Source organism: Tiliqua scincoides, chromosome 5 (assembly GCF_035046505.1).
Source record: "Tiliqua scincoides isolate rTilSci1 chromosome 5, rTilSci1.hap2, whole genome shotgun sequence".
Classification (NCBI taxonomy): Eukaryota; Metazoa; Chordata; class Lepidosauria; order Squamata; family Scincidae; genus Tiliqua; species Tiliqua scincoides.
This window is the reverse complement of record NC_089825.1, coordinates 82,362,796-82,379,701: the sequence shown is the minus strand read 5'-3', so window position 1 is coordinate 82,379,701 and position 16,906 is coordinate 82,362,796. Positions and strand designations below refer to the sequence as shown.

The following is a 16,906-nucleotide window of genomic DNA, read 5'->3' as shown; positions in this document are numbered from 1 at the left end:
GTGCCCAAACCCCGGCCCTGGGGCCACTTGCGGCCCTCAAGGACTCCCAGTGTGCCCCTCAAGGAGTCCCCAGTCTCCAATGAGCCTCTGGCCCTCTGGAGATTTGTTGGAGCCTGCACTGGCCCAACACAACTGCTCTCAGCGTGAGGGCGACTGTTTGACCTCTAGCATGAGCTGTGGGATGAGGGCTCCCTCCACTGCTTGTTGTTTCACGTCTGTGATGCAGTAGCTTTGTGCAAGGCCTTTTATAGGCCTTGTGCGAGACCATTCATTCATATAAGTTCATCTTTAATATATTCATTTATGTAAACTTAAGTAAATTTATTCACATTTTAAATGTAAATTAATCCCCCCCCCCCCAGTCCCCAACACAGCGTCAGAGAGATGGTGTGGCCCTGCTGCCAAGAACTTTGGACACCCCTGCCCTAATGAATCACTGGCCCCAGTGAATCAGCGGCCCAGAATAAGTATGAAGCATTAACATTAGGAATCAGACTCCTACAAAGGCGCTCAGTTCATGTTCTCAATCTCCATTTCTGCGTATCGCTGTTTTTTAAAAAAGCATATTTTGTGCTTCATGTGCAAAAATGCCTCAAAATGCACTGAATCCCCTTCTCTCCCAGCTTCCCAAGTTAAACAGGCGCTTTACCAACAGCCCTCTGGTAGTGCATTTTTATCTGATCTTGCTACAAGATTCTATGACTAACTGCCATTATCTCTCCTCTCCCCCCCTCTTTATATGCCTTTGAATAAAAATAAAGTTGACCTTAATTATTTTTTCCCAGACACTGCAAAAGCAGAGTGGGAACAATTGTTCATCATCGCCACAGAGAGATGCTTCAGGTACTCACAAACAAGGGTTGTCAGCCACCTTGCAAAAGCGGCTCGCGGCACGCATTTGTAACTTTTGAAAAGGCTGCTTCCTGGGAATGTGGCACAAGTTGTTAGTTCTTAAGGCTTGTGCAGTTTTTTCACACAGGGAATATTGCAAGCTATCAGCATGAGTTCATGCACACAGAAAGGTTTATAGTAATGTTGTTGGCATCCTTCAGTCTCGGAAGATTATGATATTGCACGCTGAATGTTGGTTCTAGAACAGAGTGTCCTCTCTAGTGCGCGAAGCCTGGGTAAAGTAGATATGGAGGATAGACTGTTTCCCATGCAGCAAATCCCCCATGTCGCTGAAATGGAAATAATGTAATAATAATAGTAATATGTAATAGTAATAATAGTAATTTATAGTAATAATGATATCATAATAACACTGTGAGGGTGCTGGCAATTCTTTTTTTTCTGTAGGACTGTCAGCACTTGACCTGAAATTTCCAGGTTTTAGGCCCTCTGCCATCCAGTTGCAGACCTATCATAAAAGTCTATGGGGCAAATGCCCCGGGGGAGGGTGCAATCCCGGACCTTTGCCCAGGGCGCAGGGCTGGGGAGGTCTGCTGCTGTCACCATCCACCCATTTGAATGTATTATTAATGCCACTTATATCTCATCCTTCCTCTAAGGGACTCAGGGTTCTTCCCACTCCCATGTTACTCTCATAACAACCCTGTAAAATGGTTAGTCTGAGAAACAGAGCAACTGGGCCAAGGCCAGCCAGTGAGCTTCATGGCTAAGTGAGGATATGCATCTGAGCCTTCTGGTCCTAATACCATACACTAACCACCTCACCCCACTGAAAGGCTTATTTGGGACCTCCTATATACAAAAACACTAAATAGATGTTTTCCTTCCCAACCAACAGCGTTCAATGACTGAATGCGCTGATCTGCATTAAGCAGCACACACTGAGTCAATGAGGGGTAGTGATGGCACCACTCTGTCCGAGTTTACCCCACTGCTACTCATCCAGTTTCTGTCCCCAGTGTCTCCAGACAGAGGATCCCCAAAAAGTGTGCCATGGGTAATCAGTAACTTCACAGAACTACCGTAGGTAAAGAAGGGGGAACGTGCGCTTAATAAGTCTGTAGTATGCTTTGGATGAGCATTTCCTTTTTGAAAAAAAGGGCAAGACAACCCCTTTTAATTTACGCCCCACACAACTCCCACCAAGGAAGATCTCTTCACACCTGCTCTCCATTTCCTTCACCTCAGCAAACCATTCTGCCCACTGAAATGTTCCATCCCTTAGTAAAGCCCATTCAGCACTCAGTCAATTAGATAATAGGCTGGGAAGGGGGCGTTGGAGAGGTGAAGACACAACAAACCACTAAATGGAGAACTCCTCTTTGGCTTTTTTAAACTTGATGGCCAATTATCTCTCCCCCCCCCCCAGCTACCACATCCACTTTCAGACTCCATTGCTGGAGCTACAATTCAGCCCCCACATCTGTCTGGGAGTTAAGGATGAGGAACTCCTTGGGAGTGGAAAAAGAGAAGGGCCCCTATGCAAGTACAATAGATATGCAAATGCCTAGACGCTGCTTGATGAACATCTTTAATTCATTCATCATTATTCATTTTGCTTCTTCCTTCATTTTGACACTGAAGCTTCTCTGTGGTCCAGTTCTCACATCCATTTGATTTCATGGTATTTTTTTTTATCATCATTTAGTTTTTAATTATTAACATCCAATTTTGTGAGGAAAAAATGCATTTCAAGTCGCAAAACAAATACAAATGGAACAAAACTGTTACAAAGAAAAACTAAGTTATATCTGTTTTTAAAACTTACAAAGAGCCCAATCCTACCCTTCCCCTCCACCGATGCATGCGCCATCACCACCTGATCCACCCCCTCCTCCAGCCTCCCTGCTCCCATTCTTCCCCACTCCCTGCCCAGCTTCGCCCACTCACAATACTCCCTCACCTTACTTTCTCCAGCAGCCCAGAGAGGTCCAGCAGTGGAGGTGAAGCACTGCCAGAAGCTGGCAGAGCATTCTGCTCACTGTTGGCCACCATTTTGCAACAGTGGAAGTGCCTTCTGTTGTCCCAATGTGCTCCAGCCTGCAGCCCCATCCTTGATCGGATTGGGCTGTAAGATATATCTTTTTAAAAGGAGGAGCAAGAAAAAAAACAAAAAGGAAATACATTATGAAGATGGTTAAGCAATCTATACTATTGTATATTTCATGCTATTTATATATGTCTAGGAAAGGCTTCCAAATATCCACAAATATATCCATTCGTAGTTGTTGTCTGCAAGCCATTCACTCAAAAGTTGATAGAGTCAAAAGGTCTTCAATCCCTCCAATTTTTCAATATCAGTTTTCTAGCTACTTTAAGGGCACTGAGAGTCCATTCCACTGTCCCACTGTTAACTTCCATGATACAGGTAAGGACAAGGACGTAGGTATCAATGATTGCTGTAATATATTTAATAACGTCTTCCCAAAAATTTCTTTGTGATTTCCTGTGATTGTCAGCTGCAGATGAGTTGATTCTATCTAAACGAGTGATGTTTGTGGTGCTACAGAAATTCTGCCTGTAGTGGTCTACTCACAGATTCAATGAGGTCAATTCAATGTCAGGTGTTGAACACTTATGTGAGAATTTGCTGTTTGAAAGGAGATGCAAATAAATAAGCCAGTCCCATTCTCAACTCTTCCATCACAAGGATTTCCATTCCAGAAGATTGGTCATGTAAATACAGGTTGTGTGAAAGAGCAGGGTGAAGCAAGGGAGGGGGAAGTTTACTAAGCAGGAATAGAGAATCACATGAACTGTTTGAAGGGCATGTCTACGCTTTAAACTGGCTTAGCGGTAATCCCCTCATCCTGGCAGTTCTAGTTCTGTAGGGGAACCACTTTTTTTTTTTTTTTTTTTTGCAACAGACTAGCTTGGCCGCCCCTCTGGGAATTGTCACAGCAATGAACTAGCAATGAAACTAACTGATCCGCACAGCAATGAATCCCAGGAGCAAATTCAGATTGGCCAGTATGCAGTCTGTGGCCACAAATACAGGCACTGTACAGGAGGAAGCTGGCTTCATGTAGTGGAGACCATTAAATAGGTGGCCTGGTCTGCTAAGAAAACGAGGCATTTCGTACATGAAAGTCCAGCTAACTCAAGTTAACAAACTCAACAAGAAGCTACAAACAATCCTGGCTCTCTGACAAATGTCTCTCTTAATTCGTGTGTTTGCAAGCACGTTTGTCACATTCACACATTACACATCTAAGAGGATTTCCTGCCTAAGGCAGGGGGTTGGACTAGGTGAACGATTAGGACCCTTCCAACTCTATGATTCTATGATTCTGTGATTTTAGGAGTACGCTTAAAAACATGAGTGAAGCAGCCTGATGTCTGAGGGCCAATTTATGCAGCTGGATTTCTGCATAATCCAGCTGCATGTGTGTTCATGTATATGTTTCCCAGTAGCCATGGTCATAGGTGTGATGTGTTGAACCCAATTCACACAAGCCTTTCTTTGTGTGCTTATGGATCCATGTACACAAATGTGTAGTCAGATTCAAGAACATAAACTGAACGGAGCTTAAACCAGCCGTGTTGCCACAAGAGTGACTATAGCAATTGGGCCATGTAATGTTTGTATAGTACAGTTTAGCAAATGCATTCTTGAGAAGTGCATGAGAAGGAATGATGGGGTCCCTTGCTTCATGTGACTATTTTTCTGTCACTTTTAGAAAGAACTCCTCTCTGAGTGTTGCTGTTGTGAGTACTAAAGTGACTCACTGCATTTACCCTCCTAGACATACATGCTCCCACTGTCTCCCGTCTGACCTTAACTTGACTTCTTGTAGCGAGCTGGGGTGAAAAATTGGTTGGGGGAGGTGGAAAGTTTGGTTGAGAACCACACTTCTCCATCCCGGAATCATTTACTCAAGGCAAGAGGACCAGGAACCAAGACAATATTTAGCATCTGCACAGTACTTTCTGAGCGTACAAAATGCTTTACTGCCACAGTGCATCTTGACTCGGCCTTGAGGCCTCCTCATGAGTTGATGGGATGAGGTGGGATCTGAACCAGGGAAATCTGGATTCAGTTTCTTAGCCACAGACAACTGGTCAAGTATACTGGTGTTGGCAGGGGTTCCCAAACTTCTTACTTTGGGAACCCACTGCAGAGTCTGCAGTGGATCTGGGACCAAGAATCTGCAAAATAAATGGCGTGTGACCCACAAGTCACTTCAGAAGTGAAAGTAAATATATGGCGTGTGACCCACAAGTCACTCCCCGTGTCATTGGCTGCATTGTGCTGCCTTTCCCAAACTGTGTGTTTCAATGCACTGGTTCAACACACAATTTGGGAAATGTGGTGTGACACATCCAATGACACGAGGTGCACGCAGGTGCACCTCAGAAGCAATTTCCAGGTTGCACCCCATTTTGTTCTGCTGCTTCCTGGCCTTGGTGGGCCCTGGGTCCACCAAAAATTGGGTCACAACTCATCACAACCCATTGGGTGAGTTGCAACCCACAGTTTGGGAAACACTGGGCTATGGGCAATGCTGCCGTGCAATTGGGCAGCATTTGGTTAATCTGCTATGGGCAGTTAATCTGCTATGGGCAATTAACCCCTGCTAATTGGGTAAAAGGCACTTTTTCAAGTGGGTGCTCCTTTTTTTTAGCAGGGGGAGAGTAACTGGCCCACCTCACCCCAGCACTGTCTGTTCTAGTGGCTGTCTGCTGGTGTTCTTTTTGCATCTTTTTAGATTGTGAGTCCTTTTGGGACAGGGAGCCATTTAGTTATTTGATTTTTCTCTGTAAACCGCTTTGTGAACTTTTAGTTGAAAAGCGGTATATAAATACTGTTAATAATTAATAATCTTCAGGCAGATGCCAAGAGTCCTCACAATGACAGATCCGGCATACCGGTTGCTACCAGTCATGCCGTGTGGTTCCTGGCTTTGCTCCCCACAAAAGAAAGTGCTGGGCGGGGACAGAAGCTTTTTAGAGATTCCTGCCCCATTCATTGGGTGTTTCTGATGCCACTTCCATTGCTCTGAGAAAAGGCTGTTTTCTTCTGCATGTGTAGCCTAGGTCTGTTTGAGCTGTTCTGTACAGTATACATAAAGAAGAAGTAATGCAGTTCTAGACTGTCCCCCTTCAGACTGCAGTTAAGGGATTCCATGTTTGAATGATTTTCTGCATTCGTGAAAAAGGCCATCAGTGTAGTAGACATCAAGGAGAAAGGTCAAAGCCGGCATTCTCAATTTATGTCCCACCATCCCTACTGAAGAGACAGGAGGTGGACAAATGGCACTAAGACAATGAAAGTTAACTTAAAAGTTAATTGAGCAAACATAGCTTTGCAATTCTTTCAGTTGTGTCCACACCTCCACTGTCAACCCCAAAACAATGTCACAAACACTTGGGTTTGCACTGCAGGGTTTCTGGAAAAATGTCATGCCACATTCTTTCTTGAGTCTGCAGCCAAAATTGCACCAGAGTTTTCTGGGTCACTGTGTGGTTTGCCACCTGTTTTTGATGCACACAGGCGTCTGCAGCTGCTGTTACCCAATTATGGAAATCCTACTGGCTACAAATGTGCAGGTGGAAACCATAATTCCTGTCTGTCCTGAGTGACTCAGATCTTTCCAGTTTGGGGTTTGCCTCTGGGCAGAAATTTGTTAGCCCTACCGCCTCCTTCCTGCCTCGTTTCTGCAAATGAACAAATGTGGGTCTTTTCTCAGTTTTGGGTATCTTTGTGGAGATGCCACTGGAGTGGTGGATGGCAGAGTGAGCCCCCTTGGTGTGCTGCATATCACTTCTCCCCCAGTCGGTTGCTCAGGGCCAGCACCAGGTTGCCTCAGGGCAAAGCATGAGCTTTGATCAGTGGCCACCCAGTGGTGCCATCCCACAGTTGCTTCCATTCTAGGGTGGGTACAGGCACTTCCCCTACTGGAAAACTCTCCTTTGCTTGAAGTTGTCTTACTGCATTACACAGTATTGCGTAACTAGAGCTGTACAGAATGTTCACTTGATTCAGTCTGAGGACTGAAAATGAAGCTATTGGAAATGGGGGCAATATTTTCCCCAAATTCTAAAAGTCATGATCCAGTCACAGCAAAGTGCTTTAAAGTCCCCCTGATTTTGCTAGGAGATTTTAAAGCCTCCTACTGATATCAATAAGTCTTAAAAAGCACTAAACTTTGGCTAGATCATGCTTGAAATGCTTACCTTTTTAATGCCCATTCACTGTCCCTATTTGCCCCTGCTTTTGTGCCATTTCCCTCCACTTGTAATCTCTTCTTCCAAGCGGTCCCAGCCAATTGGAAATCATGTAATAATTAGCATCAGGACACTGTGTAACCAGTCAGGTTTTAATATGGAATGATGTTGCTTAAGGCATGCTGTCAAAAGGGTCTGATGTGGAGCCATCAAAGACAACAGTGCCCTTCATGTCCTTGTGGAAAGATCTGATGATGCTGAGGAGCCTGGGTGGACATCCGATCTTGGGGAGAATCTTGAAGAGGCTGTCTCTGCTGACCAGGTCGAAGGCCTTTGTGAGATCTATGAAGGCTATAAAGAGTGGCTGTTGTTGTTCCCTGCATTTCTCCTGCAGTTGTCTAAGGGAGAATACCATATCAGTGGTGGACCTGTTGGCTCGGAATCCACACTGCTGAAGCAGGCCTTTGGAACTGCAACAGAAGGCATCTATCTCCGGACCAAATCAGACGGAAAGCTCTTCAACCTCTCCAGTCTGAGAGCAAAATCCAAAGTCCAGCTGAAATGTCTGCGTGACTTCCTCTTTGCATGATGATGCAGCTGTCACTACCCACTCTGCCAAAGATCTCCAGCAGCTCATGGATCGTTTTAGCAAGGCCTGCCAAGATTTTGGACTGACAATCAGCCTGAAGAAAACACAGGTCATGGTTCAGGATGTGGACTCACCTCCCTGCATTACAATCTCTGCGCATGAACTGGAGGTTGTCCATGACTTTGTGTACCTTGGCTCAACGATCTCCGACACTCTTTCTCTCGATACCGAGCTAAACAAGCGCATCAGTAAAGCAGCTACCATGTTTTCCAGACTCACAAAGAGAGTCTGGTCCAACAAGAAGCTGACGGAACATACCAAGATCCAGGTCTACACAGCTTGCGTCCTGAGTACACTTCTGTACTGCAGCGAGTCATGGACTCTTCGCTCACAACAGGAGAGGAAACTGAACGCTTTCCACATGCGCTGCCTCCGACGCATCCTCGGCATCACCTGGCAGGACAAAGTACCAAACAACACAGTCCTGGAACGTGCTGGAATCCCTAGCATGTATGCACTGCTGAAACAGAGACGCCTGCGTTGGCTCGGTCATGTCATGAGAATGGATGATGGCCAGATCCCAAAGGATCTCCTCTATGGAGAACTCGTGCAAGGAAAGTGCCCTACAGGTAGACCACAGCTGCAATACAAGGACATCTGCAAGAGGGATCTGAAGGCCTTAAGGATGGACCTCAACAAGTGGGAAACCCTGGCCTCTGAGCGGCCCGCTTGGAGGCAGGCTGTGCAGCATGGCCTTTCCCAGTTTGAAGAAACACTTTGCCAACAGTCTGAGGCTAAGAGGCAAAGAAGGAAGGCCCATAGCCAGGGAGACAGACCAGGGACAGACTGCACTTGCTCCCGGTGTGGAAGGGATTGTCACTCCCGGATTGGCCTTTTCAGCCACACTAGACGCTGTGCCAGAACCACCTTTCAGAGCACGATACCATAGTCTTTCGAGACTGAAGGTTGCCAATACAAAAAGGCATGCTGACCCCTGCACATGCCCGATCTTGTCTGATCTCTGAAGCTAAGCAGGGTCAGGCCTGGTTAGTACTTGGATGGGAGACCGCCTCGGAATACCAGGTGCTGTAGGCTTACACCATAGTCTTTCAAGACTGAAGGTTGCCAACCAAGGCATGCAGACATAAGTTCCATTCAGGAACCATTGCCCCCCCCCTTTGACATAGTGCTATAAAGGGGGGCACTAAAAAGGGGGCCACTTTTTGCAGCTGGTGAGATGACGCATACACACCTTTTAGGCTCATCCCCAGTTTTAACCCATGAAAAGACTGAAATTCAGTTAGAATTTTCAGAAAGAGAAGCTAAACAGGGACAGGCAGACAATGGGGAAAGACTGCTACAGAATTGTTGGCCACTTAGGGACCTGTGAGTATCTTTTCTATGGACTGGCAAGATTTGACTTTAAAATATTGAACTCCTGAGCAGCATCAAGACAGGGGCATACATGGAAGAGGGGCAAATCAAGGTAGCGCTTGGTGCAAAGCATGGCAGATATGACTTGGTGCAACACATGGCGTATGCAATGATGGCAGAATCTGGGTGTTACTGGCCTTTCCAGTCCCAGTGCTGGTGACTTAACAGGACACAATTTTACTGGTCAACCAACAAAATACTCTTGAATTGTCTTCCCTAATGTTTCTTAGTTCTCAATGTTTTTTTTTACAACCCCTCTAAGAATAATTATCCCAAATTAGCCTGCCATCTGTCTTATTTCTGTACAGTCCAACCTCAGCATTGTGGGAGTTCCATTCCTGGAAGCCCCGTGGATGCAAAAAACTGCTGATAATGAAATCTGTAGTGGGGGCCAGCATCCACTCCCAGGTGGTGATTTGAGGCCTACGGCATTCCTAAGCCTCTGAATGTTTCAGAAGGCCTTGGAAGTGCATTTCCGACTTTCAGAAAAACCAGATGTGTGCTTCTAAGGCCTTCTGGGGCCTTTCTGAAGTTTGGTGAGGCTGCATGCAATGGTGTCACTAGGGGTGTGGGGGGGGGTGCAGACCACACTGGTTGACGTACATGGGGGGAAATAACATCACTAGTGATGAAAATCACTAAAATTGCAGTTTGTAGGAATGACACCATCATACTGCATACCATTTGAGGCGTAATTTACAGCAGAATACAATGAAAATCCATGTTGAAATATCTGTATAGGTTTAGACAGAAAACATCACCACGCCCACCACCCAAGGAATTGCCCTGCGCACTGCATGGGAGGAGGTCCATCATGGGGTGACGTGCTGGCCTCCCACACTGGGTGGCACAAACCCTAGTGATGTCACTGGCTGCATGTGGCCTCACCAAGCTTTAGAAGGCCTTAGAAGTACACTTCTGGTTTTTTCTGAAAACCGGAAATGTGCTTCTAAGGCTTTCTGAGGAACTTCAGAATCCTTCAGAGGCTCAGAGAGGCCACACACAGTCTCTCCTAGCTTCTGAAGCCCCTAAAAGGCCTTAGAAGTACAATTACACTTCTAAGGCTTTCCAAGGGCCTTCAGAAGCCTTCTTAGGCTCAGGGAGGCTGCAGTTGCGGACCTACCATAAGGTTCAATGTGGCAAAAGCCCCAGGCGAAAGGTGCTAGGGCCCTGTAGAAGCCTCACTGAAGCTCCCAACGGGGTGGAAACTGTGCTTCTGGTTTTCCAAAGCACAGTTTATAGAGTCGGGGAACCTCAGAGATGTTTTTCCAACGCAGGTGGAGGTCGCATGAGGCTCCACGACCCTCAGATGAGTGGGGAGGCAGATTTTTACACGGGTGAGGCGGCAGTAGCCCACAGGGGCAGCACCATTGCGAACCTTTGCCCCAGGCACGGGGCTGGGGAGGTCCACTGCTGGGAGGCTGCACTCTGTCTCCCAGGGCCTCATACCACCTCCCAGGCTTGACTGGAACACTCTTCCTGTTGCAGCCAGGAGATATAGGTCAACCTATATCAGGACCTGTGGTGGGTCAAATCCAAGGGTCCTGAATCAGTGGATAAGGAGATGTGACCTGTACTTCCCCAAAGATAATGTAAGGTGTAATTTGCAGTGGCAGAAAGAATGGTCATCACAGGGACCTTTGCACCTCAGTTCTGAATATTCTTCATTAGATTAGCTTTCTCTGAAATTTAGCAGATTATACCCCTCAGATGTCATAGGGACCAGGGAAATCAACTTGATGGTCTGGTGGGTTTATAATGGTAGATCTCAGCAAATCCAAGACATCCATGAAGCCAATTCCCCACAATAGCATAAAGCTATGGGGCAGGTTTGGCACATTGGGGCAGACTTGGTTCTTAATAGCCTGGGCAACCAGGGACAGAGAATATGGTTAACTCCCATTCGAGTGGTGTCTGGAATACCAAAATTTGAAGAAGAAAAAAATGAACTTGCAAGCACTGTTGTAGTGAGGGCATTATCTTCTCTCCATCCCTGAAACTGAGTGTTTCTCAGTGGCAGAGTTCCTACAGAAACGTGTAATGTGTGTCCCTCCAGAATGCACAGAGACGCACTGCACTCTCCATGCATCCCCGCAGTGTCCACGGGCCCAATCCTATCCAATTTTCTAGGGTCAATGCAGCTGCAGTGCAGCCCCAAGATAAGGGAGCAAAAGTTTACTTACCTTGAGGAAGCCTCCATGACTGCCCCCCCATTGCATGCCCTGTTGGCACAACTACATCAGCACTGGAAAGTTGAATAGGGTTGGGTCTTATGCCTCCCTTTTGTGTTCAAAAATGGCATAATGTGTGCCATAATGTGTGCCATAATGGCAAGAATTTTGCTAGTCAGTCATATTCACAAGTTCAAAACAAAAACCAAGAATTCTCAACATCCTTTGAGAAACTAGCCTAAGAATTGCCTTTGATTCATCTTTACTAGCACTCGCATTATGAGTCATAAAGAAATGTCATGCCACGGGGATTTTTTTCTTTTTCAAATTCCTTTTAACTCTCAGATGGATCACGAGATTGGCAGAGAGTTAGCAGCACTCTCTCGGGCACATTACTGACAAAACGTGAGTGGTTGGTTTCACCCCATCCGCAGTACAACATGGCGAGTTTCATGCTCCTTGAGTCATAGTACTCACTGTGATAAATATCTCGAGGGTTCAAGTTTCTCTCACTTGAAGAGTGACTTGAATCTAAAAGGCCTCATCAGCACAATTCCATTGCTTTCCGTAAAGGCTAATCGTATTCCATAATTCAACAATTGTCTGACACCAGTGCAGAAATCTGTTTTGGGTGCAGAATCCAGCAGCTAGAGAATCTCAGCATTGATTTTGCTCATTTTTGAAAGGCAGGTCTTTAGTCCAAAATTGAGACCCACCACAAGTGTGTAGAGAACAGAGAAAAGAAAATAGAACAAAGGAAAATATTTCTTTGATCAGTATGTAATTAATCTGTGGAACTCCTTGCCACAGGACGTGGTGATGGCATCTGGCCTAGACGCTTTTAAAAGGGAACGGGACAAATTTCTGGAGGAAAAGTCCATCATGGGTTACAAGCCATGATGTATATGTGCAACTTCCTCATTTTAGAAGTAGGCTACCTCAGAATGCCAGATGCAAGAGAGGGCACCAGGAAGCAGGTCTCTTGTTGTCTTGTGTGCTCCCCAAAGCATCTGGTGGATCACTGTGAGATACAGGAAACTGGAGTAGATGGGCCTTTGGCTTGATCCAGCGAGGCTCTTCTTATGAGAATTCCCAAAAGGATCACTAGAGCTATGTTTGCACCTTCTCAATGTGCACATAGGCAATGCACCATCACAAGGGCATGCTCAGACCATAAATGGGAACTTTGGGGTGTGAAAGGGGGTAACTGAGAGCATAGCAAGGAAGGGCAAATAGCAGAACCTTGTAGAGCTTCATAAGAACATAAGAACAGCCCCACTGGATCAGGCCATAGGCCCATCTAGTCCAGCTTCCTGTATCTCACAGCGGCCAACCAAATGCCCCAGGGAGCACACCAGATAACAAGAGACCTCATCCCGGTGCCCTCCCTTGCGTCTGGCATTCTGACATAACCCATTTCTAAAATCAGGAGGTTGCGCATACACATCATGGTTTGTACCCCATAATGGATTTTTCCTCCAGAAACTCCTCCAGAAACCTCCAGAAAGCTTCCTCCAGAAACTCCTCCAGAAACCTCCAGAAAGCTTCCTCCAGAAACCTCCAGAAAGCTTCAAATGAGCAACTTTCTCTGACAAGGTCCAGAGTCTTAAAGAGTCAGTCTTCTGACCTTGACTCTATCTTTCTCTCCATCAAGTCCAGCTGGTCTGCTGGTGTACAGGTGCTGAAGGATGCAAGGTTCCCAACATGGAAGGGAATGCTTTCTTGGAAGACTTGGGTTCCAGAAGTTCTATCTCTGATGGCTCTTTTTCTGGGCCTAGGTTGGGGCTCAGTACTGGGCCCAGGGCTAATCCTTCTGATATGTTTGCCCCTTCAGGATCAGACTCTGAGTCCACTGTTCAGGGCAAGGTACATGACATCATTCTCTGAAGTGGTGTCTCTCATATCCCTATCAAACTCTGGAGCATAACTTGATGGAAAATATAAGCTGCACCCACTGGATTCCCATTCCTCATATTGAACTGGTGGAGAGAAGTAAAAACAGGAATCCATCAATCCTACAGAAGTAGCTGGACATGGGTGTCATGGCTGCAGTGGAACTGAATTGTCGCCTTCATTTCCAAAGCATGTTCAACTTTTCTTATTCCAGAATTGAGAATTGCCCTTGTGCAGCATTTGCATTGCCCCCCCCCCAGTCTTGCATATGACTATACACAAACTGTACACACATGTCTGTGTGTATATGTGTGTGGAGGTGCATGACCAAATTTCCTTTGCACATGGAGTTGGTTGTTCTTCTGGACTGTGAGTGACACAACAACTAAAATACATGCATGAGGCGCTGTGCATGAACTTCCCTGTTTCTTCCATACTCTCTCTCTCTCTCTCTCTCTCTCTCTAATAAATATCCATGAGTTGAATTTACTTTAGACAGAGATTCTTAAACTGTGGCCTGGGAATCATCAGTGCTTCCTGGTACCCTTTCAGGTGGTCCAAGAATCCACAATAAAAATAACAAAGTGAAATGCTGGAGGGCTTGTTTCCACATGTTGAAGAGGCAAGCCACTTTCTAGTTGAAGTGATAAAAGGTTGCTGGATAACTGGTTTATATCAGCACAGGCAACCACAGTAGAAATGTCAAAAAATCCTTCTGACTGTATGCATAGTTTTCACTTGTTTATGCATGAAGCTTTTTTGAGTAGTGGCCATAGAGGACTCATTAATGTTTTGAATTTTTAAAAGGACAAGCGCAGCAGGAGCTTAAATCTGAAAGTCTTTCAAATATCCTGCCAGATAGTGGCCAAAGGTATGAATATCTGCTGGCCTACAAAGATCAAGCAAGACAGAGTACTGCCCTTCAACACAGCATGATTTATATGCATCAGTTTCAGCTTTTATTAGCATGGAATTTTGATTGCCTGGCATATAATTTTTTTTTAGTGTGTAATATACACAGACATCCCATTCGGATGCTGCAATGCTGCGGACAAGGTTTTCTCCCAATAATGGTAACTGCCTGCTTGCATTGTTGAAAAGGCTGTCACAGAGAGAGTTAACCGAGGCAAAGTCTCTCATAGTGAGGCTATCCTGTGATAATTGCACTCCTCAGGAGAAATACTGGCCTCCATGCATTGTTTACTTTTAAAGAATATAACCCCTAGAGTTGAAATACTGTTTTAGAATATCAAGAACATAAGAAGAACCTTGCTGGATCATGCCAGGCCCCCATCTACTCCAGCTTCTTGTATCTCACAGTGGTCCACCAGATAACTCTGAGAGCACACAAGATACCTGTATCCTGTTGCCACTCCTTTGCATCTGGCATTCAGAGATAGGCTACTTCTAAAACCCAGAGGGTGCATACAGTCATCATGACTTGAAACCTGTGATGGATTTTTGCTCCATAAATCTGTCCAGTCCCATCTAGGTCAGGTGCCATCACAACACCCTGCAGCAAGAAGTTCCACAGACCAATTACATGCTGTATAAATAAAAAATTTTGTCCATTTTGTTTCCTTTTGTCAAACTCTCCTGCCAGTCAATTTTATGTCCCCTGATTCTGGTGTTGTACAAGAGGGAAAAGAACTTCCCTTTATTCATTCCATGCATAATTTTATGTCTCCATCATGCCCTCACCTTCTAACTCCACAGGTTGCCTTCTCTTTCCAATAGGTGAGAAACGCCCCAGCTTTGAAATGAGTTACAGCCCCAGCTTTGTGTTTGAGAAGGAGAGAGATGCCATGCTGCAAGGCTGCATGATGGATCAAGCCATCAACAATGCCATCGGCTACCTTGGTGCAGAAGCATTGCGTCCACTTGTACAGACTCCAGCACCTCCAACCTCTGAGATGGTACCTGTGATCAGCAGTCTGTACCCTCTTGCACTCACCCGTGCTGAAATGCCCAATGGCAACCTGCAGGAGATGGAGAAGAGCCATGCCCAGCTGAGAGAGAAGACCACATCTTCTGAAAGAGATCTTTCCCCAAACAACAGTGGCCAAGATTCCACAGACTCGGACAGCAACCAAGAGGAACGCCAGAATCATGCCTACCATCAAAGCCAAGTGGCCCCTCCTCCTTTGCAGGTCCGTAATGGGCTTCTGGCCTTCAAGGAACACCCCAGGGCTTATGACATCTTCAGGCCACCAGCTACTTGTCCACGTGATGTCTTGAAAGTCTTCAATAAGGAAGGCGAACCCATTGGGGTCTACCGATGTGACCACTGTCGTGTCCTCTTCTTGGATTATGTGATGTTCACCATCCACATGGGATGCCATGGCTTCCGTGACCCTTTTGAGTGTAACATGTGTGGCCATAGGAGCCATGACAAATACGAGTTCTCCTCTCATATCGTCCGTGGTGAGCACAGAATGGGACTGAAGTGATAATGGAACTACTCATTTTCTGGGAGACTCAGTGCACATCTACACTGCAGGCGTAAACCAGTCTGAACCAGTTTAAGCACTGTGATTTCTGTCAAACTCTGGGAATTGTAGCTTTTGTAAGGCTATCTTAAGAGACCACGCCTTCCTAGAAGTTCCGTTCCCAAGGTCCCTTGACAGAGAACCAGGAGAGTTAAACTAGTCCAAAACTGTTTTACATTTGAAGCGTAGTTCGATCATAAATGATCTCTGTCTCTCTCTTTTTAAAAATTGTCTTCAGAAAAATTGTTTCAGTATTTTTTTCTACACTTGTTGTAAAAGGGCTAGGTCACATCTGCATTGCACACCAGTGAAACTAAACTGGTTAAACTGTCATGGCTTCCCACCCGCCCGGACAGTACTTAATTTCTGCAAAAAAAGAAGGGTGTCAGGGTTCATTTTCTAGTTTTAGATGGCGTTTAGATAGGGATGGATTTAGCTGGCAGTGATGAGAAAGCACATTGCGAGCTGCTGTTCTTTTATCCTTTCTTGACATATCTTCCAAAAGGAAGGTCCCTGTATATGATCAGCAGAACAAAGCAGTTCAGTTATTTTTCCTGGACCTCTATCCATATCAGGAGGAAGTAGGAGGGTTACATATCTGAATGGTTCCCCATCCACCCACAAAAAAAATCTCTGAACATTGAACAGCAGTGTGTCAGCTCAAAGGGTAGACTAGAGCCCATCTCCATGACATGCTGTTTTTCTATGTGCGGGGAGCTTGTTATATGGCTTATCATTCCTGAAGATTATTTCCCCCAGCTGATGCCTGAAATGGTATAATCTAGGAAAGAAATCAATTTCATTCTGCCTAGGCTCTGGCATTGAAAAGAGGTTCTGCTGGGATGGAGGACCCCTGTTGATCTGTACTTCAAATGAAGCCCTGGCTACAGTGAATGATATAATATCTGCTTATGGCGAATTCTCACAATACTGCAGTGCATTGGTGGGGGCCCACTGCTATTAGACCAGTTTGTTTGTAGCAAAGATATGACTTTGATTTCCTGTTGGTAGCAATGAAAATGTGGTTCTTACTTCTTGCAACATTGATCAAGTTTTTATATATGTTAGCAACAGTTCATTCCATGGGACCTTCATCCAAACTGTAGGCATATATATGCATGCAGCCCCGTTTGTCCCTGTGTTTCAAACCACATGTTATTATTGCCCAGGAGTGCCTCTTATTGCTGGCCAGATTACTGGTCCTGTGCATTTAAGGGTGCCAATCTGTGATTGCTAAGTTGCCAACTTGT

General features: G+C 45.6%; 1 protein-coding gene across 1 annotated transcript in view; it reads left to right on the top strand.

The window, feature by feature from the left end:
* Positions 1-15,617, top strand: part of IKZF3 (IKAROS family zinc finger 3) — a 28,215-nt gene extending 12,598 nt beyond the window's left edge. Inside the window, exon 5 of the mRNA XM_066627404.1 lies at positions 14,905-15,617. Within this exon, the coding sequence (XP_066483501.1) occupies positions 14,905-15,617 (713 nt within the window). The remainder of the gene's footprint in view (positions 1-14,904) is intronic.
* The last annotated feature ends 1,289 nt before the right edge of the window (positions 15,618-16,906 follow it).